Below are 10,465 nucleotides of genomic sequence, written 5' to 3' on the forward strand. Positions count from 1 at the left end.
TATTGAGACAGAATCACAACAAGATAATGCATTAAATAGAATGTTAGCTTTAAGCCTACGTTCTTGGATGTGTCTTTTCCTGTTGGAATTTTGTCCTTGTTTTTATGCCAAAAGGACGGCTTACTACGGAATTAGTGCACGACATGTTGTGACTTCAACTTTTGGAACAATACATGCCATGATGGTCATGTTATAAACAAAGCTATCAAGCTGTAAGTCAGTAAATGGTGCCAGATACCATTCTAGTTCCAAAAGGAAACAGACAGCATGAAAACATCTAAATTACCTGATGTTCACATTTCTAATATTTATATACGAAGCCATGTTTGGGGAGAGACATTAAGGTATGAACATACTGAATGGCTGGCCTTCTTTATTCCAGATAAAATTGACAAATTCCAAATGGCTACAGCACAGAGCAGGACCCGTTTTAAATATCTGTGGCTTACATTTTTACATTTTCTTAAAGAATATTGTCAGTGCTGAAAAAAAACATCAATAGAAAATTGGGGCTCATGTACTTCAGTCAAACAAACCAACTACAATATCACCTAAAAATGATAACCCAAATTGTATGACGTACATTTCCATAATTAATTTGTCATGTTATCATATTATTGCGAAAATGCTTCCTATATGTCAAGGATAGATCTATTATGTGATTTCAGCAAAAAAAAAATGTAAAAAAGGAAGGAAAAAAGCTCTACAGAGCAATGCAGGAGGACTTTTTGAATGCGCCATTATGCGACTACCATGATTTTTTCCGAGCCAGTTTTCTATCTAGTTTCTGTATACCTTAATTGTGACCCTTGCATTGCTTAATTCTGTTGAATCTGGATTGACTAATAATGACACTTGACTTTCATAACTATGTACACTTCATAGAACCAATCAAATGCCAGTGCAATATATAATAAACACATTCATGTAAATATAAATTTGTCAAACAAATGTATTAGAGAAGTACTGGAAAACCTATTACAATTCTTAGATATCTATTGAATGAGCGTAAATATAAGTTTCTTTTATTTTATGGGTTTTTGGATAAGTCATTTGGTTTGTAAACACGATTATTTCATATACTGTTATGTAACTTAAAAATGGTCCATTGAAAGGCCTCTCTTTTTTATTTAAATCTATTGCCCTAATAAATCCAGATATATAGGTTACCTCATGGACCTAAACATGTGAATATTTTTACTTTTTTTTAATATTTTATATATAAGATCCATGAATTCTGTCTCTTTACTTATGTTAAGTTCAGTAATATGATATTTTAACAAATGAAATGATAATTTGCCCTTAAAATGTGATTTTTAACAATTTTCCCTTGAAGAACCTCGTATTATTTTTCCTGAGTCATGTATATTGAATGCGTATAAGATCTAATTGAATAAATTTTGTTTCAAGGGTTAAAATTGGTTAAGATAATGAATTAATATTTTTGAAATTGTTCTAGATATGTTTAATTGAAATAAATAAAAGGTAGTTCCCCTTTGGGGCCTCATGTTCTGGTCTATTCAAGTCAACAAATCATATATGTAGTCCATTTCTGATCCAGAATACTTTATAACACTTAAATACAAACTTTCATGCTTTCTTCATAAGAAACATCTTTTCACACGCAGTTTTGAAATAAAACATACAGTAAAATCTGATTACCTCCCTTTTTTAGTATGTATCTTGAAAAATAAGAGTATTTTGTAGTAAACTTTGTATATTTGTCAATACCAAATGGTTGTTTGTCTATGCTAGTGATATGTTATCCATGTTTAGATCATATGAAACATTACTTTATAGATAAATTTCAATTTAAAGGAAAAAAAAACATTTTTTAAGACATTTTTACCTCCCTTTTTTAAACTGATTTAAAAAGAGGTTCCAGGGCAGATATAGCGTGTCTCCTCCTCTTGTAGGATTTGGGATACCTTAAAGTAATTTCATGCAAAATTTGGTGCTTTCTTCACAAACGGGAACATCTTTGCCATTTTTTGTTCCATATCTTACTCGCTATTTCTATTTCTATTTCTAGCATCTTATTAAGTGCAACTGTGTCCATGGAGTAAATAACTAACAAAGAAAATCAACTGATTATATATATATATATATATATATATATATATATATATCAACATTTCCCCAAACGTATGAAACTCTGAAATTCTAAATAAAAACATTCAAGTAGCTGGATTGCAAATTTTACGATTCCTGTGTGATAATTATTCATTTTATCTTCAAAATTGAAATATAATACTTCATGTCAATACGGCATAATGATATTTAAAGCAAAACCACGAAATTAACAAATGGCTGGATAATGAATCTTACATTGTGAATATCTTTGGCTTAGAAGTGTATGGTTGTAAAAACAAGTTTTAAACATCCCGGTTTATTTTATATAGTGTCAGACAAACCATTTAAATGCTTGTTATCTTCTTTCAACTTTTGAAGTTTATTAAGTATATCGCTGTCATGCAGTGATATTGATTTTCAACGACCTTGTACTTTGCAATGTACAATCAATCGTGAAGGAACGGGTATTTTCGTTTCACTGTTATAAATACGTGTATTGCGTACCATAAAAGCCGAGGTGATCAAATTGACTTGTACGACCATAATCGTAACTATGTATATTTGGTTTGTTTATTCTAGTTTGAAAACTAGGTTTTAGTGAAAAAACAAACAGTTTTAGCACGTCTAATTGAAGTGAATTACAATTTAAATGGAAGTCGCTGGCAGGAAGTTGAAAACAGAAGAAGAAACTTTAAGCGATATGTTTTGTGAACCATGCCAGGTAGAAAACAAGAAAACTCAAGCAAATGGAGCATGTCAAGAATGTAAGGAGTACATGTGTACTACGTGCTACCGGCATCACCTTAAAGCTAAACATTGTAGAAATCATGTGTTACTTTCTACAGGAGAGTTGTCTTCAATGTCACTGGATAGCAGCACGGAAGACGCGGACAAATGCGAGAAACACGATCATGAACCCATAAAATTCTACTGTCGTACACATGAAATCGTGGGCTGTGGCGACTGTATAGTGCTAGGACATACAACTTGTAAGCCAGAATATATCAAAGACCTAGCAAAGACATTCAAAAATGGAGACGAATTCAAAAACTTAATGGAGAAACTGAAAATGTTTGAATCGTATAAGAAGGAAAATGGGGAGACAATTAAAAAAAGTAAGGACGAAGCTAAATCGATGTATGACAGAGCTCTGAAGGAAATTCGGCAGTTCAGATCTGATATAAATATCTATTTGGACAAGGCAGAAGCAAATATCTTATCTGAGGTAGAAGAGCTAGCCGCGGAAAACACAGAAATGCAGAGAAAGCTCGAGCAAGACGTAAAAGCGTTGACATCAGAAATCGAGGAAGTAAAACAAAAGTTTAACACGCAGCTTCATCATGGGAATGCACTGTTTATCAATGCAATTAGATGCAAGTCTAAACTCGATGACATTGAACAGATGAATGCAAAAATAAAGCAAGCACATAGCGTGAAACAGTTTGAGTTTATTCGTGACGAGAATATCTCTGGAATATTGCAAGCTGCACAACAACTGGGGAAACTGAGGATTGGAAGTAAGCATGAAGTTGCGAAGTCTGGAATACAAAAATCTGTATATCCATTTGGTAGTCTAGGAGCTGGAAGTAAGTAAATGATATCTAGAATGAATGGATAACGGGTGTTATGACAATCGTTTCTCCCTAAATGAAACTAGCTCTTAAATTTTATAAAGTGATATAACTCTTAAGATAATATTTTATTGATCTTACTATGTTTTCTAAAACTTGAAAACTTGTTTATGATAATTGTGTATTTAATGATACTAGGTTACTGACATTATCATTCATTTCCTCTCATTAACACTCAGTCCAACAAAGTCTGTAACTAGTTTAATTTGTTGCGTTTTATCTTTTTGTATAGTTTTTACTTAACACAAACTGATGTGTAAGGAATCAAGTTATCATGCTATACCGTATTTAAAGTATTTCAGTAGTGATACCGGCTTTATATCAGGATGTGATACCTGTTTTTCCTTTGTTAGCCAGTTCACATGAGTAAGACCAGTTTCGAAAATGTTTTAGTATTTTCTGCAAATTTTACAACTCACAAAATTTTGATAATTTGAAGGGATATCTTTTCTTCCAGATATTTCAACTAATTAACAAAAAATGCGACTGAACCTAGCTGTAATTATAATAAATTTGTCTAAACTCTGTAACACTTGAGATTAAATCGTTTCATAGGCTGAAGTTTATCCGACAAGGATTCATGTGTGTTTCAAATTACCTGTCATGAACAGACTGAATCTAATTGAGTCTGTTATTATTTTGTTGGCGATCTATGCTTAAAATGGATATGCTTATATATCTTATTGAACCTAGGCCTGCTTGGTCGATTTACAACGACATTGTCTACATAAATATGGTTCAAACATTTAGTATGCTCTTCTGCTATATTGTTTTGCTCATTGTATGTTGGTCTGTTGGTCGGTATACCCTTTGGTTTCCGATCAAGAAATAAAGAATGATTGGTTTCACAATAGTCAAACTTCATAAGATGGATGTTTCTGGTCAGAAGATAGCCCTGTAGTTTTTTGGGGGTCACTGTTACATTGAAATTGTACCTACGGATCCCCAAAAAACTACAGGGCTATCTTCTGACCAGAAACATTCATTCTATGAAGTTTGACTACTCAATAACAAGAGATTGCCTGTGGTCAGAGATGAACCCTATTATTTTGGAAGTCAGTATGTCAAAGGGGAGCAGTAGTCTAGTGGTTAAAGTGTTGCCTGATCAATCAGGGGTCGTGGGTTCGAGCCCCACTGAGGTCACAAACATGCATTCTTAAGTACTGGTTTTTCCAGGAAGCGGATTGGAGTGTTGTTGAAATAAGCTTGGAGCTTTCATCACAATTGAGCTAAAATAAAGTAGCATAAACTAGTAGGTCACAGTGAATACGGACCTGAAAACGGGTTGCGCTCAATACGTAAAAAAACGCGTTAGCCTACTATCATCAAACTTCATAGAATAGTTACCTGTTTTGAGAGTCAGTAAGTAAAGGTCAGGGTCAAATTGACCACCTCGAGAACACTTATATCCTGCTTTTTACCTTCATAGAATTTTTGCCTGTAGTCAACAGGTCGATAGGTCGAAGATAAATCATAATTAAAATTGACCTTGAAAATGAAAACGGTTTCCGATCAATATCTGAAGTACGTTTGACCATTCAGATTTCTTAGAATGATTGTCAGGGGATGAATCATATTGTTTTGGAGTGGGGAGAGAGTGGTGATGTCAAGGGTTGAGGTTGCAGTATAGTACAGTACAGTTTGATAACGGTTTCTGATCAGTTACTGGAGAAAGCTTAATTGGGCCTATGACCACCAATCCTCATAGGATAGTTGCCTGTACTGGCTCCCTGGCTGTATGGTTATATTTTTAATACTGCAAAGATTTTTAAAGTAAATTTTATGCCTCTAAAATAGCACATCCTATCTGGTGGCTAAACCATACAGCCCCTATATCTGAAGTCAGGGGCAATAAAAATGCCTACTTCCTCTGTTTATGAAGAAACTTATGTATAAGAAAAATGACATAGGGACGGGAGCCAGTCTAGTAATATCTGGAAGAAATGAAAGAAGAAATACGTGACTTTTCCTAAAAAACTCTAGAAATATTGGTATTTAAAAATACACTACGTATTCAATTTCCATTTTTACAATTATAATAAAAGGCATGTGCTTAGCCGGTGCTAGGGGGCGTGGGCAGTGTTGCATTTTCCATTACTGCCCATGAACAGACTCAATCAAACCGAGTCTGCAATTTTCACTGTTTGCCTTGTTCTCGGTGCTTCCGAGGGATCTACTTTCCAGATTTTATTAAAATATCTCTAGCGCTTGGATACATCCTATTCAGTTTGCAAAGGAAAATAGAAAAGGAAGATTTGTCCCATTGGTACAATGTAAGGTTCAGTATAACATCTCACAATTCCAGGAGTAATGAAAATGGTTGACATCTGAATTTTTTAATCTGCATATATTTGAAAATAAATACATGTACATCTCAACACGATGACTTGTATAAAGTTTGCAAGAAAGAACATGTACATACCAATCAATTTATCAGTGTAAAGAACGATGATAATAAACCTAATTCTAGTTTGTCAGTCTACAAGAACATAAACTCTGTTGTTCTAGTGGTCATGTGGTCAAATGTGAAGGTCACATCATGCAAAATTACATACCATGTTCTCTCCGACAGGCCATCACGGGAGTATATGTTTTATAAACATGTTTTGTGTGAAAATAGTTTGTACATATATTATTGCATAGAAATAGAATTGAGTAGATAAAAATGATTCAATAACATTTGTTTTTAATTTGTAGAACCGAAATCAACCGACTTTGTTGTAGGTGTACGTGTACGTCGAGGTCCTGATTGGAGATATGAAATGTGTGGAAATCAGGTTAGACATTTATAAAATTTCATGCCATATTAACGCCTTTGATTTATAGTTAACATCTTTACTAGTGTAGTACTTGTTTAGCAGCGTATAGGGTGAACCTTTTTCACATTGAATGTTTTCAAATACTCTATTGAATTCGCAACAATAATTTAAAATAAATTTCGCTGAATTTGGATTAAACTCAAGGACTTTGAAATGAAAATCGGATGCAAGAAGATTTTCGGTCGGTCATCAGAAAAGAATATCGAATATCCTCTTAAGCCGTTAAACTGTTAAAACATAAAAATCTGGGTAGTATTTCAGATGGCGGTGTCAAACATGGAACTCAATAGCGCAGCTTGTCCAGTATAATTTTGGTGTTTGATCTTGTCACGTTCTGACGTTTCAATAAATGACCTTGAGAAACGCCTACATTTGACAAGATAATTTTAATAAATAGACGTTTAATATTCCAAAAAAGGCGGACAATTTAAAATATTGGTTGTTCATGAGATTCTGATCGCCGTGAATAAGTCATAACAATTAAAGGTACATGTAATCCAAATTTCATATTTGAAAACATGACCAATTTCTGAATTGGGTTTATGTTAAAATAAAAATAGAAGTTTCAATATATAGTTACAATACTGTGAATTTACACGCTGTATGGCTGCACCCAAGCAGTATAAACGTGTAATACCAATAAAAAATTCAATAACAAATAAATCTTGATAAGTGTGACCATTTTCCCGTTTGTTCAATCTGCAGATAAAATTAACAAAAACGATATCGTCAGACAGTAGACTCGAACCCACAGACCCGAAACTGGTAGCTCGGAACGCTTAGTCCGCACTTGCGACATGGTCGTGTTAATTTAGAAATGTATATCATTGGTTTTTCAGTTGTATATCATTATACAGGCTTGTACACCTAAAATTAATTTACGGAAATATACGGGATATTCATGAGTGCCAGGTCAATACATACGGACAATACTACACGATATTATGGCGTTTTAAAATTAAACAACCAAAAGAATAACACAAAACTAAGCACATATCCTTAGGACGACAGGCATATTTTCTAAAATCTCGAAAGTCATACGTATGTTTTTGACAACACAGAAAATGACGTCAGACAACTTTCAGCTTTTTCCGGAAGTAAAGAAAATGAAAGTATAGTCTGAGCTTGCAAACGAAAGTCGCATTTGCACTGGTCTATAGTCAGGGGTCATGCGCAGGGTCACCCCGTCTAAATGTATGCACGTGGATATCTTTTTTTTTCTTTTTGCTAATAAAATACCTGGGATTTAGCACGAGATGTCAGCTTTTTATCTACAAAAGATATTTGAACTCAAATCCCACAGAGGTCCGTAGCGGAGCAAAGGTATATAGAGATTTTTGGAACTTCGTCAAACCATTCAAAAGATCCTTTTTGATGTTGTCAGCAACCTATATGTTTTGTTACGTTACAAGTGCGGAAAGGATATAAAACGTTTCCATGCAACCGCTAATTCCTCGTTTGTTGAGCGGTAATACGCCCCGTTTAGTACTTTTTCGTCGTGAGTTCGATTCCCAAACTTGTATGATTTTTATTTTAAAAACTGTATTGGAATGAAAAACATTCATTGAAATCAAAGTTTAAAAAGGGGCACACTTCTGAACTTTACATCATGTCATTTGTTTCTGAATATAGAAGTAGAAGAGATTCATCTAGCGGGTAGAACTTTGTTGGAAATTAGGAGTGACGTTTTGTGCATCAGTGGTGTTTTTGCCACAGACCGTTCCAGTGCGGTGCCGCAGTGTGTTCCTTATTTGCTTTGTGTTACTTTGTCTATGTATTTTTGTTTATCTTGCCTCCTACAAGTTTCTTGCATTTCTATTGGTCAATAGACGTCACGTGGAGACAGGATATATTCCATATCCTGCTAGTATATTTCAGATATGAATTTTGATCAAAACAAAATGGCTGCCACACTGCTGGCGTAATTGAATCAAGTCAGATCATTTATTAGCTCCAACGATAGTATCGTTTTCGAGACTAAATTTAGTGTTTTCTTGCCGATTTCATTCTATATCTAAGTTGAGGCTTGTGAAGTTTGACAAAAGTTAGCCGTAAAAGCGGAATACCTCTGTATAGGATAACGGACATTGAAATCTTGTTTTGGAAGTTAAATAGTTAAATCATCTTGAAATAAAGGAATTGACATATTTGTTATTCAGCAGTTTGTTGTAGGATCATTTAATCTACGTGCAAGATATATGATTTAACAGGAAACGGGATGAAAGCCGAAGTATCAAGACATTTAAGACATCGTGATATCCGGTAACTTTCGAAGGGATGGAACAAGAAGTTTTTTAGTGTTTCTAATCTAAACCAGTTCATAACCTGTGTAAATGAGCTTTTGTGTTTTGTGATTTAACCAAAACACAGGTCTTTGTGCATTTTATGGCTGGTGTAAATCAACTAGTGATGACCAAACAAATGATTTGTAGGAGTCCAGTCTGCACTGTAAGTAGCTTTGTTAGTTTACACAATATGTTGATTATAGCATGTAAGTAAAGGGTAGTCGGCAAGATAAAATCGTTACACTGCTTGTTGGTGACAGGATACGGGATATGCGCTGTCGAGGAAGTCCATATCAGGCGAGAGCTTCGTCGCTCTCGCCTGATATGGATTTCCTCGACAGCGCATATCCCGTATCCTGTCACCAACAAGCAGTGTAACTAATAATATTTTCATGATGTACATATCCATACATACACTTCAATAGGGCTTTGATATGAGCCGGGAGAATTTTTTGAACGTAGCTGTTCTTATTGGATCTTTGTCCGTGTATTATAGACAATTCTAATATGCTTTTCGCTGTTGAAACACTCTTACGCTAGAATGACGTCACGTTAACGTGCGGTGACGTCAATGTTTTTGTTGCGACCAAGAAAGAGCGCTACTATATTTTATCTACTGTTTTAGATTAAGGGCATATTAGAATCGAAATAATTTATAGCAAAAGAGTGTTTTAACATTATTTATACACTCGGGTGGTATAATACGTTGGTCGTAATAATTTCACGAGGGCACAGCCCGAGTGAAATTATTTGTACGACGTATTACCGCCCTACATAAATAGTGTTAAAACACTCTTTTGCTATAAATTATTTCTTAATCTATATTTTCAGGATGGTAGGGGACCAGGTACTGTGACAGCTGTTCGTTTAGGCTGCTTGGCTGAGGTTAAGTGGGATAATGGAGAACAAGGAGGACTTTACAGTATAGGACATGAAAATGCCTTTGATCTAGAGATCATATAGATCTACTCCTGACTGGCTTTTCAGCGCTTTATTTGTGTAATAACAACATTGTAACAACCTTATATCTATCATTACATATTTAAGTTACGGGAAATATTTAGTTCCTTTACATTGATTTGAGTGTCTCTTAGGCAATTGCCTTCCTTTACAGAATACAAATATTTTAGCAAAATTTTTTACTGTCTTGTTTCAGTTTTTTTCCCACAGAAATTAGGGTGAAAAATATATGCAAGTGTTTATGGCGTCATCTGGAACGCATGATTCACCAGAGCCTTTTCATTAACAGACTCAGTTAAAGCGAGTCTGATATTAAATTGTTTAGTTGCAGAGGAACTTCCGGTAGATTTCATTATCATGGGAAATTGAGATTTGTTTATTTACTAAAACATTATTTACTTATCATTATTACAAAACAATCGTTATTATCTCGTAATTATGAGATATCCTATCAATTTTATTGGAAGAAAATTATACTTATTACATGAGATATTTACTAGTTATGACTCATATCGCGTTTTTACGAGAAAATATTTTGTTATTACAACACTACACAATAAATAACATCGTTATTGTAAAAACAACTGTACTGTTAAATCAAGATCATTATGGCCTACGGTAATACCGAAACAAACAGGAAAACTTTTGGGAACTTAACGTTTTTTTCTTTATTTTATTTCATTTTTTTTCTTTGTAG

The 10,465-nt window shown here is 34.1% G+C and overlaps 1 protein-coding gene across 1 annotated transcript; it reads left to right on the plus strand.

The window, feature by feature from the left end:
- The first annotated feature begins 2,633 nt into the window (after positions 1-2,633).
- On the plus strand, positions 2,634-9,921 carry LOC128552240 (transcription intermediary factor 1-alpha-like). Its single transcript, XM_053533271.1, has 3 exons — positions 2,634-3,659; positions 6,402-6,481; positions 9,640-9,921. Exons 1-3 carry the CDS (start codon positions 2,723-2,725, stop codon positions 9,769-9,771), a joined length of 1,149 nt encoding a protein of 382 aa, XP_053389246.1. The 5' UTR covers positions 2,634-2,722; the 3' UTR covers positions 9,772-9,921.
- The last annotated feature ends 544 nt before the right edge of the window (positions 9,922-10,465 follow it).

The sequence above is a fragment of the Mercenaria mercenaria genome, unplaced genomic scaffold, assembly GCF_021730395.1.
Source record: "Mercenaria mercenaria strain notata unplaced genomic scaffold, MADL_Memer_1 contig_2190, whole genome shotgun sequence".
Classification (NCBI taxonomy): domain Eukaryota; kingdom Metazoa; phylum Mollusca; class Bivalvia; order Venerida; family Veneridae; genus Mercenaria; species Mercenaria mercenaria.

Excerpts from the sequence above, each read along its gene's own strand:
- LOC128552240 (XM_053533271.1), top strand. The coding sequence starts at position 2,723 with ATGGAAGTCGCTGGCAGGAAGTTGAAAACAGAAGAAGAAACTTTAAGC. Across the intron at positions 3,660-6,401 it reads TGGTAGTCTAGGAGCTGGAA|AACCGAAATCAACCGACTTT; the intron begins GTAAGTAAATGA and ends TTTAATTTGTAG. Across the intron at positions 6,482-9,639 it reads ATGAAATGTGTGGAAATCAG|GATGGTAGGGGACCAGGTAC; the intron begins GTTAGACATTTA and ends CTATATTTTCAG.